This window comes from Melospiza georgiana, chromosome 10 (genome assembly GCF_028018845.1).
Source record: "Melospiza georgiana isolate bMelGeo1 chromosome 10, bMelGeo1.pri, whole genome shotgun sequence".
Lineage (NCBI taxonomy): Eukaryota > Metazoa > Chordata > Aves > Passeriformes > Passerellidae > Melospiza > Melospiza georgiana.
In genome coordinates, this window is record NC_080439.1 from 16,483,562 (window position 1) to 16,504,652 (window position 21,091).

The following is a 21,091-nucleotide window of genomic DNA, read 5'->3' on the forward strand; positions in this document are numbered from 1 at the left end:
TAGCAGATTGTTGTTCACAGGGAGAAATGAGTTATTGCTGGTTTTCTTCTTCTTTCTGTTCAGTTACTGTGGATACAGCATGTAACTTTTAGACCTACTTCTGCCTTGAACAGCATGTGCAGCTTCCAGTTGTTGTGCTGAGGCTGCTGAAGGAAGGAGGTTGTAGGAGCACAGTTTTTAAACAGATATTTGTTGGCTGCTCAATTCCTACGGATGCAATGAGCTTTCGGGGGAGATTCAGAAGGGAGGCCAGTGAGCTGCGGAAGAAGAGAAGGACAACTAGGAGAGTGAACCAAGGAGAAATTCAAAGATTAAGCTGTGTGAGTATGCACCCTTCTTCCACCTCTTCTGAGAAATGGCTAGGAAATTGCAGGTCACTCTTAGTACTACACTTTGGGAAGAGTACAATTTATTGCTTGTTGTTTATGTAGGAGGCACCAAGCCTCATTCAGTCTGTGGTTAGGGACTGGGCACTGGAGACTGAGACTGAAGCACAGCGAGTTCAGGAGTTCATAGAACTCAGGCACATTAGGGAGACTTTTATAGCCTCACATTGCTGGTCAGAAACATTCTGAGAGCAGCAGTGTTTCACAATCTCTCTGGCACCTATAGCAAGTGCCTGGAAGTTCCATGAAAATTCATAGTGCTGCTTCTGGAGTGGAAAGTTCCTCTGTGCTGTTTCAGAGTTCGTGATCTGTGATGGGCACCTCTCAAGGCCAGGAAGGGGAGGAAGACGGTGCAGGGAGCCACTGGAGAAAGCTCCAGAACCCTTGGTGGAAAGCTGGGGTGAGGTTCTCCCCCGTGGGCTGCACAGCAGCATTGCCACTGATGGCTTTGGGGCAGGACTGAGCCTCCTGAAGCTGCTCTGTGGGGCACCGGGAGGCTCACGTTAACTGCGCTGTGCCTCAGCTTTCCTGGCTGAAATTGAAACTGCAAGCAGCAAGAGGGTAAAATGCTTAGAGCCTGCTGTTGGCGAGTCTTAGGCAAGTACTGGTTTTCAGTGTATTCTCTTCAAAGTCTACTTTAGCTCATAAAACATTTAATGGCTTCTCCAAGAAGAGACACTGAATCCTTTTCCTCAAGGCAAGGGGTGTTTGGTTTTCTCCCATAGTTTTGTTCATCCAATTACTCTGTTTGCAGTTGCATGCAGAGGGCTCTTTTGAGGTTTTTCAGCATGTTCAGTGTAACAGAATCAGTGATAATACAACCAAGAAGAGTATTCTCATTTTTTTTTTAAATAGGAAGGAAAAGAACTTTGCAGTTGTAACACTTGGTCGCCAATTAAGATGGTTTGTGGTTCATCTAGTCATGTTTGGGTTTTGCTTGTGACTAGCTGCCTTTTTGGATGGGTACTTTATGTGGAAGTGGCTGTTTTTGACAAGACTATGGTGTAGTTTCTGCTGCCCTGAGCTATTAAAGATGTTACATATTTGAGCTTCATGGTCTAGGGTCCCAGGAATCAGCTGCTGGTGCTGCTGAAGGCATCTGACCCTGGCAGTTCACAGGGCTTTGGTAGGAGGTAGGCACTGCTTACTTGACTTATCCTCTTAAATCCTGGTGAGGAGGGATTTTTGTCATTTTTGTACAAATCCTGACTGTACTTTATTAGTGCTCACCAGAAGTGGTTGCAGCCCTACAGGAAAGGAGACCTGAGAAAAAAGTCCAAATGGTAACAGTAAGCCAGCAGCCTGCCTGCAGATAAAGAGGAGTTTATTTGTTCCCTCTTGCGTGCATCCTCAGATAACAGAAACTGAGCATTCAATTTAGTGGTGCTAAATACAAATATCAACAATGCATTGTAGTTTGACCTAAAACATAGAGAGCACTGGTAACCCTGGGCCTGTTGCCTGTAATTGGAAATAGGAAACAAGCCTGTTCCATCAGAAACTTGTGGGTCATGCTGCACTTCCCCTGACATGGATGGCTCCTTTATGTCAGCTACCCAGCTCAGCTCTGCAGGGGAATCTGTGCTGATTTCTGTTCTTGTCAAACATGAGATAGATTAAGATGGGTCACTGTGTCATATTACTCTGTAGATGTATTTCTCTGTAGTTTGTTTAGCCCTCAGGAAATGCAGGCACACTTGACTTTACTTTTGTGCCTTGCAATCTGTGTCTTTCTGCCCAATATTTCATAATTGGAGCATGTTAAATCTTTGGCCTACAGGCACCTTTTGCTATCAACCAGCAGCCAATTTCTCCTTCATGCATCAGCCCTGTGCACCTCCACACAGATTTCAAAGTGATGTCAGCTCCCACTGCAGCTGTAAAGGATTTTGTCTATGGGGACCTTACTCAAAGAGTGCATTTATTCAGATACTACTCTTAGACCTGTGATTTCTGTAGGTGGACTCGGATTATTGGCTGGAAGCTCCTTTATTTTTAAGACTAATTATTATCTGATTAGCTTTAATTGTTAGTAGGGTGATGATTGAGTTCTGTGTGGTTGACCAGATTTTGCTCTCATTTTACATCCTGTGTAAATGCATTGATAGCCAGATAATTGACTGGGAGGGGAGTTGATGTCAAGGAAACAGTTACAAGTCTTAACGTCATTGTGTCATTGTGAGAGCTGAGTTTATAGTGGTCATGTACACGTGATGTTCATTTTACAGATAATGCCTCAGTGGAAATACTTAAAATAATTTACTCAGGTATATAGCAGGAGAAATACCTATTACTTGTGAAGAAATAAGTAACCACAGTGCAAGTAGAGAAAGAGGTATATTCACTGAGTGAAATGAAGCAGAACACCATACATGAGATTTGCCCCATGGGACAGTGACTTATTACCAAGTACTCTAAAAGTTAAATGATATCTTTGAAAAGTTTATTTAGAGCTAATGCAAACATTTTAGTTAGTTGTTTTTTCTTCAGGAGCTTCTGAAGTGGTTGAGCCCTTTTCAAAAGAGTTGTTTGCTTAGTCAACAAGTCTAGGTCTTCATACATCTAAATTTTAGGTTTCAATGGAAAATGAACAATGGGTGTTTGCCTTTGCAGTGCGTTGCAGCTTCATCAGACATACAACAGTGATCAAAGTCTTCAGCATCAGAGCGTGATCTAATGAACAGACATTAGAGCTTCCCCTTCAGTCCCTGAAAAGCAAACTCTCCTAAGTATTCTAAAACCAAAGTCTGCTAGAAAGAAATCTTAAGTTTCAAAGTAAATAAAACTGTTTAAAAGACAGTCCCATGCTGTGCATGGTGTTATGTAAAATCTACCCCATTTTAGCAGCAGGTTTGTGCTGGATGAACCTGGTGTAGGAATGCCTGGCACATCCTTCTTTTTGTAATTCCCTGAACCTGTACACTGATAACCATGGGTAGAGCCCTCTGTCTCCCTAATTCATCCAGTTTGCACAAACAGAGGGGACCAGTTTGCCTGGTGCTCTATCCACTTCTATTATTGCTGTGTAGATGCTATAGGTGTCAGAGCTGGGCTTCTGCCTCTGCTAAGAGTGCTGCTTAAGGGCAAAAATTAGGAGTATCTTTTCTTTAAATGTAGATTTTCCTGAGCCTACAAAGACTCTCTACGTGAAGTTATACATATACGTGTGTGTGTGCACATGCTCCAACAGACTCGCAAGTGCTGTTTACATAAACTTTATACTGGAAGCTGACAAATTTTGGTTAAATCCACTGTGTGCAGCTTGTAGGCAGGTTTTGTTAGTGTTTCTGCTTGAGGCCATGGCTCTGCCTGCCTGAGACTGTACTGGAGGAAGCAGACATGAGGCAAAGCCTGTTCCCAGAAGAGCTGAACCAGACTCACTTCAGCATCCCCTTTGTGGTGCACAGGGCAGGACAGTGCCCTTTTCCTTCCCTGGGCTGCAGTAATCACTAAGGAGGCAAGAGCCTGAGCAGAACACTCCAGCTCTGTGGGCAGCTCCTCTCTGCTCCCCACAGTTCCCATCCCTTCTGCCCAGTCCCCTTCCACCACATCCTACCTGTCCCTTCAGATGCCTGCATGAAGAGCAGTGAATTGCATCTTTAGCTTTTGCTTGCTTTCTTCATGAATAGATTCTGTGTGGAAGATTCAAAGAAAGCCTTTTGTTGCTAAAACTGCACTTGTTTTTTTCCAGGTTTAAGTCAGGTAAAGGGAGAGAAAGTGGCCGAGTGTTGCTAGGTTAGAGGTCTATGTAAATTATTAAAAAAAAACCTTATGATGCTTTACAAGACTTTCTTGTTTTTCCCCTGAGGTGACCTATGGACAAATATTTAGTCTACGCTTCAGAAGTCCTCACTATTTAGAAGCTGTTATTCTTGACATTTTGAGAAGCCAACCAGTTAAATCCAAATTTAAAACTTAGCACTTTCTTGCCAGTGGCTGATTTTAGTAGTTTCATGATTAAATGAAATTTTTTAACCTCCTGCCTAAGAGTTTCAAGATATATTCCATAAGGAGAAAGAATGAGTAAGTTGTTGCTGTGTTACCCTGAATGTTCTTTGCAGATTGTACTGATAATTTTATCAACTGTCTAAAAGGCCAGGTGCTAGTCCATGAAGACGGACATTCCAGAGTCTCAAGGCTGCAGTCCCAGGCGCACAATCATGCTTGGGGGGCAGAATTCAGGAAATGCACGTGGCTAAGTCAGACGGCACAAAGCATCTCCTCTCACCCCCCAGCTGGATGCTTTGCTGGACCACCAGTCCTGTGTGTCTTCCACAGTTGAACCAGAAGGGAGGGAGCTTTGTGAGGGCTGGAGCTTTCAAAATTCATAATGAAAGGAAGGATAAGTTCTGTCTTGAGAAACAAGAGGTGCTAGGAGGACTGGGTCACACCCAGCTGCCTGAGAACAGCTCTCTGTGGTTTGAGCAGCCTCAGCCCGGCCGCTCATTGCTCGCTGTGCTGGGGCAGCTCCGTGTGCCACCAAAGGCTCCAAGGGCTCCAGCTGCACCATCAGGTGACAGCAAAGTTTTGAGTTAGCTCATCCACATGAGAGGTGTTTCTGTTTTTCAGGACATGCTGAATTCTCTGACAATAATTTTTAAAGCTGGAACATAATGCAAAGTAGGCTTACAGAGATTGTGATCCATAAAACAATGTAGTGTAAGCAATTAGGGTTCATCCTATCCCAGCTGCATTTCTCATTTAGTGAAGCAGGTCACTTACTGGTATCAGTCAGAATTCTCTTTGAATGAAGAGGCTTTAAAGATTGAAAATTACTTTTCACTTCTGTTTTTCTCAGAAGGGTCTTCAACAGGTTTCCTTTCTTTTGCTCTGCTTGAGCTGATGGGTACTATAGCGTTTTGGCAAGTAATTTCTGAAGCACTAGGAATTGGGGGTTGGATTCTTCATAATTCTTTGTGATTTTCTCTGTAGCAGAATCGTGTGGGAACTGGAAATCCCTTTAATGAAATTTATTGGCACGTTGGCTTCAGTGCTGACACTGAAGAGTATATTAGTGGTGCTGTACAGCCCTGACTGGATTGTTTCCAAGTGCAATTCTCCAAGCTTTACGCAAAGTCATGACAAATTAAACACTTTGGACCTGACAAATGAATGTATTTTAAGGTGGGAGGAGAGTGTGTCAAAGAAAATTTTCTTTGTACCACTAATTTTAATAAATTTGTTGACTGTGGATCACATACTGAGCCAAAGGAAGCCTTTGTAATGTGGCCAGAGAGTTTGTTGACTGTAAATAGATGCAGAACAGGCTAAGCAGTCATAAAGAAGAGAAGATCTGAATCTAAAGGAGAGACCTGCCTGCTGGTTCTGGCTGTGCCTTCCCATCCATACCCCAGACACCTTTTGCAGACCTTGAATTGCCTGCCCTGTGCTTGAAATGCAAAACTTATTTTCCTTAAAGGAGATCTGTTAGGTGATGCAGAGTGTGTTGGGAGGGCCGGCCTGTGGGGTGAAGCATTTTGAGTGGGTGGTTGCTGTCACTCCCAGCTCAGCTGCTTGAGGCTGTTGGGGACCCCTTAACCCCAGAGTGGCTGTGCTGTCTGTGCCCCTGGGTGCAAGGGCTGCTGTGGGACTCCCTGCCAGGAGTGCGTGGGCTCTTGGGCTGCTCACCCATGCTCTGGTGGGGAAAAGGTGCACCCCATGGAGATATCCTTCCCTTGGAATTCACCCCAGGCACCAAACTGCTCTGCTGCCCTGTGAATAGGGACATATATTGGTCCTACAGAAATGCAAAAGTTTTGGCGACTCTTTGAAACCCAAATTGTTTTATGGCCTCAGTTTCAGCTCCTTGAGTGCTCAGGTAGCAAATCTCAGAACTGCTGGGCATGCTGGATCTCTGGCGTATCTGAGACAGGGTTAAATTCAGCCTTTATGCTGCATTTTCTCCAAAAGTCACGGAGCTCTGGCTGTTCTTTGGCTTCTGTTTGGACAGACTTGGCAAAGAAATATTCAATTGAAGTTGGCCTGCCCTGGTGGAATATAATTAGCTACATATATTAACCATATGAAAACATAGAAAGACGTGTGTTATATCAGAGACACAGTGTTTAACTGGGGAAAGGAAAAGAAGAACAAAGGAGTGTGAGAAGCACTTCATGTTGGTGTCATCCTAGAAAGCAGTTTAATTTGCTCTTGTGAATTTTGGTGAGATTGGGTTTGGTTCATAATATCATTAAGTCTAAAAAATGAAGGAAGATGATGCTATTGTTTTAGTAAGTGGGCTTTTCTCTTTTAAGTGCCCATTTCAGTATTTCAAATGTATATTAGAATAAATTGTCATTTTTGACAAGCCATAACTTGGATGAAATAGAAAATCTGAGTCTTGCTTGATCTTTACCAATCTGGCCATCACAGTAGTTTTGATTCTTTTTTGAACATGGATCCTCCTGTCACAAAGATAAGGTTAGAGTAACTGAAGTCCAGGTAACTGAATTTCATCAACTTAATTTCTTTCTGTTTATCGGTTTCCTTTTTTTTTTCTTTTTCCTGTTGCATGGAAGGGAAGGGATTAATTTAAACATCTCTATTAAATTCAATAAATTCTAGATATTCATGATTTGGTGTTGGAATAATATGACATTAAAGCACAGAAATCAAAGCAGTTAGTCTAGCATATTTTTAGAAGGGGAAGTTCTTGGAATGACTGTTCAGAGACTATTGGTCTCTGTTACATCATTTCCTCCTTCAGTGTTCACAGAAATACAGCTTTAGGAGGATGAGATATAATTATGAAGAAAAGATGGCTGCTAACATCAGTGCACAATGTCTGTGCATCTGGAGGCAAGTCAAGTACCATATTTGATTCTGTAATATCATTTATGTGGATATTTTGGATAATTACTACAGGGAAATATAATCCTTTCTTACCTAGACCAGAAGATGGTGGCAATGAAGCCATATATCACTGGTGGAATCTGGCTGGTTTCACCCCTGTGAAATTATATTGTCCTCTTACGGTGTTGGCTCTGATTTAACATCTCTCCAGTGTTCCAAAAGAGTGTGGAAAAGCTGGCTCAACAACATGCAAAGCTGCACTACACTGTCAGGGTGTGAAGTAAATGGCACTGCTGAGATGTTGTAGCAGGTGAGGAGTCAGAGAGTGCCTTTTTACTAGATGTATTCACAACCATTTCAGCACAACTAAATTCATTACTCACTTGAGATGGAGAATATAAAAAGCATTACAGAAACCCAAGCCAGCATAATTCGATTTTGGCACGGATTGCCAGGTTGGCCTGTTTCCAAAAAGAACAGACAAGTTAAATTGAGAAGAGGCAGTGCTGTGGTTATTAAATTAGCTTTAAATCAGCCCCACTCATTTACAGATCTCTGCTAGTGCTTGCAGGGAGGAATTTGCTAATCCCAGCATCACTGCTTCTGTCTGCTTGGGAGGGAGAAGCCGAGCAGCCCCCCAGACCCGCAGAGATAAGCTGCTAACTACCCAGCTGCCACTTCCCATCACAACTGCAGTGCCAGCACTGCATTGCTGAGCCTTGCCAAGTCCAGAATACTGGCTCTGCCAAGCATGGAGTCAGTGTCCACACAGCAGAGTCTTCTGGTCTGTGAGAACATGCAGAATTGATGGAGAGAGGCATCATGTTTATTGTACTATCATGCTTGATGCTGGCAGGGAATGGACTAAATTATCTCTGCAGCCTGTGTATTGACAAGGATGGGCTATTACTTGCATCTATGATTTATGGGAGCTGGCATAATACAGTATTGCATTTACACAGGATTCTGTTGTACTGACATGGAAGGAAGCAATTTTTATTGCATCAGTAGGAAAACATCAGCATAAACATTGAAGTGCTTCAGTGAAAAGTTTTGCTGTAGGTTTGATAATGTCATATCTACTTGTATTTAGTTCAGATGTATAATGTTTCTCCAAAGACTTCTCTGTTAACATCTGTTGAAATGCTTCCATCAGATCATGCCCTTTGCAGCACTGAGAGCAGGAGGATGAGTGCTGTGGGAACAGAGATGTCTATATGATTGCTGTGTTCCTCTGCTCTGGGGTTTTCTCGAGCTGTATTTTTGTCTCGTGTAAATGACCTTGCAGCTGCCAAGGAGAAGTTTTCCCCTGGAGTGTTAGAGCAGAATTCAGCAATGGCTCTGTGAGCATTGCTGGTTTCTGAAGAGCAAAGAGAGGGCAATGTGGCCTAGCTTCCCCTGCCTCCACTTGCACCCCAGCATCTGAAGAATTTTAACTTTGAAGGGGATGTAGCTGCATTCACCCCAATCTTACTGGGATTTCCATGGGGAAGAAGGAATACCTCTTCCTTCTGCCAGCCCCAGAAAAAAGAGGTGGTTTCCACAGGCGTAGAAAACCTGCAAATGTACACATTTTTATGGGATTTCCCCATATTTCAAGAGAAGTCCCAAAATTTCTGGGGTTTCCTGGCTCTTCCCTAGTCTACAACTTCAGTAGGAAGGTGACTACTTATGTCATTCATTTTCTTGATGTTTTTTTTAGGAAAATCTGAAAACTGACATTCATGATGTTTCCAAAGAGCACCTGACCAAGATTAAGATTGTGTTGGCACATGTCTTGTTTTGGAGAGCAGAAATTTAATAATTTCAGTGGCGTATCTATCTTACTAAGAGTTGAGATTGTTGCAGAATCATTAGCCTGACAGTATCAGCTCTGGGAAGGGATGGTTATCAGTGTAGTCAATGTCACAAATTTTCTGTAGAAAATGTTCATGTTTTAGTGAAACCACTACATAGGAAAAATGCCTGGGTGAAGCACTGGTGCCTCATAAATGTCAGTGCATATATTTCTTTTACTTTGAGTTTTCTGGTAAATGGTTGCTATACAGTTTCCTACTGAAGGTAACAGTTTGCTTTCTGCTGAACTTGAACTGAGTGACCTTTGTTCAGGCCTAGGTATCATTACCAAAATCAGTGGTACACTGAGTGTGCACTGGTGTTTTCTCTTCATGCTTCTAACTCCTTGAAACGTATCTTTTTAAAGTAATATTTAATAAATAGATGCAATGACAGGTTTAATGACAAAAAGTCTGAAACTCCTGTCAAAAAGATACTGCAGTGTCTTAACAGAGTTTGGAAGGGAATGAGAGCAAGCTGTGTATGGTGATGTGGCCAAGTAACCCCATTAAGTTCCTGTGGGGAGCCACTGTCAGCAGAAGGCAGAGAGACCTCCCTAAGGGTATGGCTGACACTGAGCCCGAGAGCTCCTTGAGCAGGGCTGGATATTTGTGTGTCAACTGGGGCAGGCCGGGGCTAACTACTGCCTTGGAACAGCTTAAGGTGATGTGGCTGGGTTATTATGAAGTCTGCTGTCCTGGTAGGGCTCCTTGTATTAACTGGACATCACAAACCCAGAATCCAGTCCTGCCACAGAATCGAAATCAAACATTAAAGTGGTTTTCTTTGATTTGTTACTGTTATGTGTTGATCTTGCCTCTCTTTTATAATCCTTTAATGTCTCAGCATCAGTAGATAGTGTTTGTGGCCTGTGAATGCTAAATTGTAATGATTTTTAGAAGTTTATTGCTCTTTAGTGTGCAAATGGCAGTGTGAGAGTTAATAGATCAAGAAGAGAGGTAATAGATTGAATTGCTGAAGGAGCAGTTATAAATTTTTTTAATTGCCTTGCCAGACTTTGGTGGAGCTTTGATGCTTTAAGCGGGGAGTTGGAGTAGATGACCTGCAGAGGTCCTGAGTTGTTTTGTGATACTTGCAGCAGTTGTTCAGCAATTGAACAACTTTCTTAGAACATGTGTATTCCTGTGTTTTAATCTAATTTGTGTGGCTGTGTTACTGATACTTAATTAAGCTATTCATAGATGCTCTTGATGCCAAGGGGAGTCTTGGACTCAGTATAGAAGGGAAACAATATTCATAAAAGATCTTGAGATTACAGAATAAACAAGAACTTTCTAGGACAAAGTCAAAAGAGAGAGGTACTGTTATATTTGAATCATTATATGTGTAATGGATCATACATTGATGAGATAGGTAAAATCATATATGAGAGACAATCTCATTGGAGAAAGTTGTTTTTATGGAGATGTCAAAGCTTTCTTTTTCAATGCACCTTGGTTTTGATTTAGGGAAGACAGAGGAAAATTTTATATCATTTTCAATAGCCCAGTGAAAGAACAATGGATAAAATACTACTTATCTAATGTCCTCTTTTGAATCAGACTAAGACAGTAAATGTTTCTGCATTTGCTTTCCATAATGTCCTTTTTCTCTCTCATCACTTTAATTTCCATCCCTTCTGGCAGTTCTCTTGCCCTTTCTCATTCACTCTTCCTGATGCTTACATCTTTGAATTGAGCAAATGTTCTCACTCTAGTACATGACTCTTCATTTGTTTAATGTATTCTAGCATGTCAGGCAGGCTTCTCTTTTTCTATTTTTGGGTTGTATTTCAAGACACTGTGACTTTAGTTTTTCCTGTGGTGGTTTCTTACTTTAGTGCTGTTTCAGGCAATAGTAGTTCTGCTATGATGAAACTAGTCCTGCTTTCTGACAAGAGAAGCTGTGGAGGTGGATGCCAGATAGTTTATCCCAGGAGAATAACCTTGGATTATTACCAAGTAAAGCAATATGGTGGCTTTCACAAGCTGCCAGCAGTTCAAAAGGGGAATTGTGTAAGACAGTGAAGAAAAGTAGGTTTCTTATTCTGAAAGACATTAGCTCAAATTCCTATCTATGTTCAAACTGTGTCCATCAATTTTCCTGATGTATTTATGGAGAAAGAGAGAGAGAATTCCTGACACTTCCAGGTAAGTTAAAGTGGTGGTTTCAGTCTGTGTAATGAGCTGACAGATTGCTCTGGAGTTTTGAGGTGGAGAGTGGCTCTTACAAGTGGCCCAACTTCCTCTCTTCACTCTCATGCATGAGCAAGCTGAGCAGAATGGAATTAAAGGAGAAGTTATTCATGCTTTGGTGTACAAAAGCAAAAATGCCACAGGTCTCAGTTTATGAAGGGGGAGGAAAGCAAATTGCGTGTAAAGAGATCACTTGATCTTTTCTTTTTTTTCCACAGCAGGAAAAACCCAAACTCTTGGAGCCTTTGGATTATGAAGCTGTTATCACAGAGATCGAAAAAAATATTGGGGACAGCCAGTTCAAGGATCTGATATTATTCCCTGATGATGACTTTTCAGTAAGTACAAGGCAAATATACGTTGTTCCTTTGCCTAGGTTTGTGCTGTCCATTGATTTAATCTCCACTGCTAGAGGGAGAACCAGAAATTGTCCAAGGCCTCTCTAAGATTTTCTTAACTCATGCATAATGCCATACTTCCATCAAATTCACTTGGCTTTTGGGGTTTTTTTCCTCTACATTTACATATGCATGACTTTACTGCTCAGGATTAGATAAAGTTTGAAGCCCTGTTTGTTCCCAGATACAGATGTTCAGGAACCCACTAAACAGGTTATCTATAATGTATACTTGTCTGTTTGCTCAGCACAGTATTAGTTTGGCCAGTCTTAGAATCTCTCCATACTACTATAGTCTAATTTAGTCTAATTTAACTCCTGATCCTGTTCTGTTTGGTGTATTTGGCCACTAGATAAAGTCTCTGGTGCTGAGGAAACTCTCATGGTGGAGCAGTGGATCCCTGACCCCACAGCCACGGAGCTGCCTGACCTCATCCTGGGTTTCCCCATTGCTTGTCCTGGCAAACTGCAGATGACACTGGGAGCCTGAGGGCCAAGGCAGCTCTCCAGGGGCAGTGCTGGGAGCTCAGAAGGGTGCCTGGGGATCTGTGTTGCCAGGCTCATTGGGCACATTGCCTGCATTGAACATCCACTTCTGCAAATCACCCCCTTTTTGTATAACATTTAGGTTTTGATGAATAGGCATTCTCTAATGCAAAGACATTTCAATTTGTGACCAGTTGTAACTGCTCTGTGAGGGCCCTTCCCATCAGCTCATGGCACTGCTGCTGTCCTAGGAGGGCAGCTTAATCTAATAGACTGCTTTGTTTGGCTAAATGGCTCTATTTCCTTGGTGGCATTAACTGAGTTAATGTGCTCATGGGATTGAGAGAAGCTAAACAGAATAGATTTCCTCATTATTGTTAATTCCTTTATCCATTTTGCACATTTGTCAATTTATGAAATTGAAACTTAGCTTTACAAAGCTGACTAGGCATACTGTGTGCTGTCACTAGGCCCTTGAGCCCTTTGATTTAGCGTAATTGAGCTCAAGTCTATGGAGCAAATCTCAATGAAAGAAGAATCTTGTCCTACTGCTGAAGACCTCTGGCAAGCATATTTTCATATCCTTATTTTCATTTTATTTTGAGCAGTTGTTGCCTGGATTTTTAGAAGCTAGTTCTATTTTGTTTCCTCTGTATTATGCTTTGCAGCTATTTGGCACAATCTATTTTAATTCAAGAAATAATAAAAAATAGATTAAGGCAGATGAGAGAGGTAGTTGCATGGTAGAGGTGTCTGTGCTCACAGAAGAGCAAAGGCCATGGTAGGTAGGGTCCATATCCTTGCCATGAACCTCTCTCGTGTTTGTTATCTCCTGTTGAAGTCAGTGTCAGTGGCAAGAACCTCTGTCACCAGACAGGACTGCAGGGCTTTTGTCCCAGGCAGGTTTTCCAGTTGCAAAGTATCTATTTACAGTCCTGGTCGCTCCTGCTGCAATATTACCTGAGCACAAAAGTCTGGGTCAGCCATTTGAGTAGAAAGAGATCCATGTCTGACTGAATTAGGAGGTGCCCAGGCTGGCTCTGAGTGGGATTTAATGTGATAATGCCCAAGGAAATGGTGGCCAGCTCTGTTTGACTCCTAATGGTTACACTTGCTGCAGACTTCGTGTCTCAGTGTTGATACAGCCCCAATTTGGGCCTGTGGGTGAGCACATCCTATGGGCAAAAGCCTCTTCAGAGTAAAACCCCAACCAAAAGAGTTGGCTGAAGTAGTGAACATAGGAGAAAATTCTGCTTTTAATAATGATTTCCTATTTTTAGACCTGTCATCTTCACCACATGCGTCACTTATGGGTGAATTACTGTAGCTGTTTCATCTCAGATTTGTTTCTCTTTTTGACTTGCATTCAGAGAGAATGCTGTTATTCTCACATGACTTCTGTTGGTCATTTCCTGTTGGAATTTCAGGTTCAAAAATTTCCAACATCTTATGTGAAGTCTGTGGAACAGCAGAGAATTCTTTATATCAATCTGAGCCTAACAGACTGTATTCCTCCATTCCCTGTATCTCCACAGAAAATACAAGATATATACATTACAGATGCCTTTTCTGGTTTTATTCCAGTTGGGGGAAAGATATTTCACTTCTTTTGTAACCGTGCTTAATAACCCCTTAAAAAATAAAAAATATTTTGATTCACACCGGTTCCACTTCTTGTTTTCCTAGCAATTCCTTCCTTATAACTCATTTTCCTGCCTAAGGTCTATTTTTCATTTCAGAAAAAGCATATCAGCTCAGCTTCATTTTTCACCTGTTCCTGGATCCCATGAACAAATTTCCCTTCTGTTGCTGTGAAATAATGGCCAGTGGAAGTGTCTGCAGCAGTACATCAGTGCAGAGCTCACACTGTACTTCTTGTTGGTAGTGGGAAGGAGCTGGTGGACTTCCTGTTGTACCTATAAAAAGCTTGGTGATGACCCTGGTAGTTTTCATCCTCACCATTGGGTTGCTGTGCTTCCTTCACCTTCTGTTCCCCAAACCTGGCCGCACTCTCCTTGACAACTGGAGCTGCTGCTGTCTGGGATTCCTATTTCTCACTTCTCCAGTGTGTTTGCCAGAAAGGAAGGCATGAAGGTGTTACACCTTCCTTCATGTTGGTCTCACTCCCACCTTTAACTTTTGACATCTTAGTGTTACCTGGATTTGTTGTCATACATCTGTACTTCTGCTCCTAAGCACTGTCATACATCCAAACGAAATACTTGCTGGATCCTTTCATGGGTATTTTTTTTATCTTTTATTCCATCCTTTGGAAATTTACCAAACACCCAGCAGTCGCTTTTCAAATCTCCAGAATCTGAAGTCTTGCTTAAAATCACTACTGCACTTCCTTAGTGACAAGGAGTGCTGGCAGGATCAGCACTCCTTTGCTAATAGCTTTTCTTGTGTGGAGGTTTAGTAACTAAATATGTTAATACTATGTTGTTAAATATGAGTTAATTGTATTAGAAAGGTAGATTAAAGTATTTAATAGTCACTTAAATTTGTATGGTATAAAAGCACGTTAAACTATCTGGGTCATGGAAATTTGTTCCTTCTTCTCACGTATGACTTTCCAAAATCTGTTTGAAAAGCGGAACTCAGACTTTTAAAACTGTTTGTATAAATATGGCTGAATGCCTGGTTTTCAACTTGCAATAGAAACAGTAATTCATTGCCTAAATTTAGGACAGGTGTAAGATGGCAGAACTTGCCTGCATAATGCAAAACATATTCAAGTTCAGTCTGATGTGCTCCTGACTCTTTGGGCTTCTGAAAGCCCACCTGGGAGCCCCGTTCCCTCCAAGCATCACCGAGGCCCTAGAAGAGGAGGGGCTGAGTTGTGAAATTGCTGTACTTGCCATCACTGCAGGCATAATTGTTTCCAGGCTTCTTTGTTTTAGCTCTGAACAAAAGCCAAAATCTCCCTGTTTTTCAGGTTGTGAAACCTCTGCTTTCTAGATGCTGTGCAGGGACAAAAGTTGTTCATTTGGATACAGAAGTTCATAGCAGAATCAAATGCATCTGTAAGGGGAGGCAGCAAGACAAGGACACTGTCTCTTAACATGAAATGTGTGTGCCATAGGGGCAGCTGGAATGCAGGCCTTGGAGAGACCCCTTGGAAAATCCCCTGGAAACCTGAGTGTTGTTTCTAAATCAGAAGATTTACAATAGTGAAATCATGAGTTATTTCAAATAGCACATGATTTAGCTCCCACTTTGCATGTGAGTATCTGCTCATTCCTAGAGGAGCAGAAATTGAGCCCATTACTGTCATGATTATTGGGGTTAATGGGTATCCTTGACATGAAAGTTTGCATGGGCTGGCAGTGCAGGACAGTGAGAGCCATCTGGGCTCCTAGGGAGGCACTCCAACTGTAAACAGAGACAGCTAATACAGTCAGCAAAGCAAGCTGTGGGCAAAGCATAGCTGCTCACCCTGAATGTCATTCAGGGAGTGATGGGGCAAAATCTATCCTTAAATGTGCTCTGTTCCTGCTTTCCTTGGTGGTGAGGTCTGTGCTGGGGCTGCAGCCTGTCAGGGAGCCCTGTACCCCAGCAGCCTCTGCACCATGGTATTTGTAAAGCATAGCTGCATCCCAGCCTTTTTTATTTTGATGGACTATGTCATTGCCTTTTTGGTAATGTTTAGTAAATTTGTTTACTTGGATGAAAGTGGGGCTGAGCAGCTTTTCATTAGAGAGCCTGAACTTCAGCATTACCAGGGAGGAGCATGTCAGCCAGTGTGTAGTTAGGTGTCTCTGAAGGGCAGCCTTTGCAGGAAGTAAATATCATTGTTCTTGGTGAATCTCTCTAAAGATTTAACCACTGCTAACGTGCTTTCAGACTAAAAGCTGTTCAGAGTAGATTGAGACTGAAAATGCTTGAAATGGCTAATGGAGTTTGAATTCCATTTTCAAATGCTAAATTCACCATGTCACTGGGAAGCAGTCACTGCCTGAAATCATTATTCCTAATCAGCGTTTGAGAAGGAGCAGTATTAACTTCTGTGCTTCACTGTAGAATGTGAATGTGGCAAGAGAAGGTGCTGAGTGAAATTGCACCTTATAGCTCATCCAACACCTGAGGCCAACAGCTTGTGCAAATGAGAAAGCCTGGCAGTGCCAGAATTCATGGTTAGTTATGGGATATTTATATAAAATAAATTTAAAATAATTCAGATGAATTATAGACTTGAATGCTTTAGGCTGATACCTGCATTATTTGATTACCACAGTTTGCATGCACAAATGAGAGGGTAATTGGTCTCTAGATTGAACAAACAATTGCCATGATTGCCTAAGCATTAGAAAATTAGGCTGAATTCACAGCATATTTATAAATACTAAATTCTCTAAATAAAATCTCTGATTTTTTGGATGACTGTTTCAGAAGCACATATTCTGTTGTTGAAATTTAGTTTTCTGAATAAAGCAGTTTTGGTGAATAACACCATGCCTGATCAGCCTTTAAGAGAATTTAACTTTGAAAGTAATCAACTATGAACAGGAAGAGCCTTTGTGGCCAAACTTTTGCAGCTAAGTGGTTAAACATAACCAGTTCTCAGAAGGGAAGTTCTTTGTAGTTTTAACACAAGTTTAAATATAACAATATGCAACATTTTCCATGTCCAAATTCTTTGTAAATAAACCTGTGATATTCTTTGTCAAAGTCTACAAAGGCAACAAGCCTGGTGTTACCTGACTTCTTAGGTTTGTAGGGCTGTGGTTTTTTTCTTTCTTTCAAGTGCAGCCTTGTTGGGAAGGACAGTGAGGGAATGTACCACGGGCAGAACAGTGGGCTTGTGTTACCTGTCTTGTTCAGCTACAGTATTTTTAACAGGCTGTGTAAGGACAGGGAGGCAAATGGCCCCACTAAGGCAAATATTAGCTCTCTCAGTCAGTGTGTTCATATCAGTTGTCAAGAAGTGTCGTATTACGTAAAAAAACTGACGTGTTCTATGTCTTACCTATAAAAAAAGATACTTGAAACTACTTTCTGTGCAATATGTGGAGCAGGCAAGTTTTGCTGTGGGCAAGCAGAACAGGTCTCTGAAGCTTATTTACCACCATGACAGGGTAACTGTGAGGTACAAGATGCATTGCATCTGCATCACAAGCTCCATATCAGGGACCACAGGGGCACCCCAGGCTTTCCAGTTGTGCTCAGGGATTGTGTCTTGTCGTGACTGCTTAAAAAACTTCACTGCTTAAAATGTCACATATGTGTGAAGTAAAAGGAATGAGGTGCCTTTCAGAGACTGAGAGTACTGCTGGGAAGCCCCTAAGCAACCAAGAATTCAGACGTCTATTACTAAGCATGGTCTGAAAAGTCATACTCCTCTAGCTTCTGTCTCTTTTGCTCATAGACTCAATGATTGTGAAAATCACTTCATGCAGGCATTGGTGATGCAGATGGTAGAGTCCAGGAACCCACATTTCAGGAAGCTGTGCTCTGTTTGTCAGAACAATGGGATTTTTTTCTCTTTCTGGTGTCTATGAGGTCCCCATCATTTTTGTGAGAGCCATGGTTTAATCATATTGTATTCTGAGCTCTCCAGATGAAGCAGAAGTTTGGGGAATCCCATGATGTTTCTGCCTGAGTGATATGTGCCTTTTTTTCATAACTACTCATGTGGAAAGTGATGAAGGGAAATCAGAGTGGTTCATATAAACTCTAAGGAAAAATGCAGTCAATAATATCCAGGCACTTGTGTAGAGTTTGGGTGCTTCAATTTATGGAGAGAAAACATCACCTTTTATTCTGAGGGTGAGGCTATGGAGGAGAGCCTCCAGGGATGCACTGCAAGCTGCTTCATGGAATTAGTATGTGGTGATTCTTCATACTAAACCAGTTGTATGCCTCAGGCCTTCCTCTGGAAACTGTGGGTCTTTCTGTAATGGAAGAGAAAATGTGTTTGGCAGACCAGATTTGTCTGTCATCTTGAATGACAGGGTTACTCCATTGTAACTAAGAGCATAATCAGGGCTGCTGGGCATTGATTTTGGTTGTCTTCTCTTAAGGCAGAGAAAATAAGTAGGACAGATCTGTAGGTTAATTGAAAACACCCCAAAGCTTCCTCTTGTGAGCCTTGTGCAAAGCGGCTGCCTTGGCCAGCCCCAGGGTCACACAGGCACTGCTGGTGGCCCTGGCCTCTTGCAGGGAGCCAAGAGCAGCTTGGCTCCTTGTGGAGAACTTGAGGAGATCCACTTCTCTCTGTGGTTTCCTGCTCTGGGGCCTGACAAGACAGCTCAGCCAGCAGCTGCTTTCAGAAATAGGGCTTAATTTGTGGAGGCTGGAAGGGGCTGCAGGCAGTGCCAGTGTCCTGCTGCCTGTGCCCACAGGTGGGAATGTCCCTCCAAGAAGCTGCTGGTTCTCCTTGCTTTCCAGCCATGGAGCTCTCCTGTGGCACTCGTTTTGCAGCTTCCTGGGGCCACTCTGCTCCTCTTGAGTCAAAGCTTTTAGTTCTGTCTCCACATTCCTCCCCAAAAAGACATGGGGTGGAGAAGGGAAGTGGAGGAAGCAAGTATCACTGTTGGATTTGGCACAAATGTCTGGGAGAGGATGTAAGGAAAATTTGACCTTTTATTTTATCAGAAACCTCAGACACTGAAGGAACTTTGCTTGGAACTGTTTTATTCCCAGAAATCTACTTGAACACTGTTCTTGCTCATAATTAATGCCTTAGCTGATAGTATTGAATGGTGTGTGTGGGCAGGAGCTGGGTTGCAGTTGTTGGTATGCATGTGTGTTGGCTGCACGACAAACTGGAAAATGCAAGCCATGATAGCAAGGTTCTTAACCTCTTCCTGAGACACAACTGCTCTTCTGTTTGGCTTTGACTAAATTGCTTTGTTTTTGTTGTTTATTGTCAGATAGACACAATTTCACTGGAAATCAGGACACTGTATCCTTCTGTACCTGAAGATGCAGAACAAAAAGCAGAAAATTTATTTGTTAGAGAGGTGAGTATCTAATTTTAAATGCAATCAAGAGTCTGGGGGAGGTTTGCTATGTTTATAATTAACATCTTTTTTCTTTTAATGTGCTTTAGGTCATTTGAATCAGGTTTGAATTTTGAAGGCCAGTAGGAGGGGGGAGGGTTAACAGCATGCCTGCAGTTGCCCATTATGAGATGTTTGTTTCTAGAAAAAATGCAAATGCACTGAATTAGCCTGTCATTGTGCTGTTTTCCAGCTGCATTCCCTGTGACCACTAGTCCACTGTTATTGATGTTGGTATTTTTACATCACTGCTAATGATCATGATCTGCATGTGCTCTGCACTTTGAAAATATTGATGCCTTTCCAAAAATAGATAACCAATTGGCACTGGTTTAGACTCTTAGGTGTTATTACAAGGTATGTATCTCGTTTGGAGGTGTACACATGAGGAGTAGGTGCAGTGTGAAGAGTGTTTAGGGGTTTATATTTATTGTCAGTATTTAGAGTCTGTTTGGCCTTACCATAACAGAAAGTTCAAAAAGTTCTTCCTTGACAGTTAACGGCCCACCAGGAGTGAAAAATTGCTCTACCCTTAAAAAACCCCTACAGTTATATTGTTTCCATACCTGATTTCAGATTGTAGGAGATTTCTCATCCTGCTGCCTCAGGAATATTTCGTGTTGTCACTGGTTTTATAATTTTGAAGGACCTTAGAGGAGCTGGTTGCACTGTTCAAAGGAATTTACTTTAGATGAACCCCTGAACATTCCCATCTTTCATTATGGATGTGCAAAATAGCTCACCATTTGCATTAACAAAACAGGTTTATGAAACCAAATTTTTGGCCAGCTTTGAGAAAGAGTTAAATTCCAAGCACTTAGGATTAGCCCATAATGTGATGGTTCTCAGCCTTTTTTTCACAGATTGGGATTTTTCACACCTTGCTTCTGGTCTGAAGAAGTATTTCATATGTGCTATAATTGCAAGGGAAAACTGTGAGGAAAAGTCAGCCACAGACAAGCACAGGGATTAGAAACCCTTAAATCCAAAATTAGGCAGAAAAGTAGCTGTTGAATTGTATGCAATGTGACATTTTACAGGCTGGCCCTATTTCTTTTCAGCAGGTTTGAAAAGAGCAATAATAATTTACTGCCTGCTCAGATTGCCTGAACTTTGCCATCTTTGTTAATCTGGCAGCAGTGTTAAAAGATAACATAGCTTGTGGAGTTATCTGCCTTCCCAGAAGCCTCACTGCCCTTTCAGCACTTTGGGGTCTGCTTTTTATTTCAAGGTTCCACAAGTTGCAAGGCCAGCACTGTGCTCATGGCTTTGCAGAGAAAGTGGAGGGTCTAAAAATGGAACACGGTGCACGGTGCCTGGGAATCGTTACAGCCGAGCACGCCAAGGGGATGCTAATGCAACCTGGTAAAACACACATTGAGTGCTATTAGCTCTCTCTGCACTGCCAGGGAGCCAAGGGGAGGGGGACAGGGGAGCAAAGCAGTGGAAAAAAGCAGTACTGACAGACTAAGGCTGTGCATGGAAGAGTAGCAGGGTAGAGACCCTGTTTAAAGTAGTAATGCATATGTTCCAATTTGCCACAAAGACAAAAATTATGCATATATACACAATAAATTAAACTCTATGAAGGGGATGGTTTCCAGTCCAAAATTAGGCAAAACTGAGCACAGGGTTCTGTGAAGATCCGTGATGGCTGTCCCCAGCAGCAATTGCAGAGGTGTTCCTGCCCTAGCTGCAGCCTGTTGTGTTCATGGCAGGTGTTCAGCACTTTGGGATAGTTGTACAGGAGTGGAGTGGGTGGCCTTCATCTCTGTCTGGGAACTGTGGAAAAGCCAACTCTTCACTCACTGAAGGAGTCTTGCTTCAAATATAGCACAGTATGAGCAGTGAAGGTGTCTACCTTGACTGACTCTTGGTTACCTGGACCAAATGCCTAATTCCTGATGAGACTCTAGGGAATGTCCAGCTCCACATGCTGAAGCCATTTTGGTATCAGCTGTCTCTGACTGCTCACTGTCTCAGTAATTCAGCAAG

General features: G+C 42.2%; 1 protein-coding gene across 5 annotated transcripts in view; it reads left to right on the forward strand.

The window, feature by feature from the left end:
- Window positions 1-21,091, forward strand: part of DOCK10 (dedicator of cytokinesis 10) — a 117,087-nt gene that overhangs the window by 18,940 nt on the left and 77,056 nt on the right. For 4 of the 5 annotated variants that reach the window (XM_058030921.1, XM_058030923.1, XM_058030924.1 and 1 more), the window contains exons 2-3: window positions 11,428-11,547; window positions 18,968-19,057. In XM_058030921.1, the coding sequence (XP_057886904.1) occupies window positions 11,428-11,547; window positions 18,968-19,057 (210 nt within the window). The remainder of the gene's footprint in view (window positions 1-11,427; window positions 11,548-18,967; window positions 19,058-21,091) is intronic. The other variant, XM_058030925.1, reaches the window with a different exon arrangement.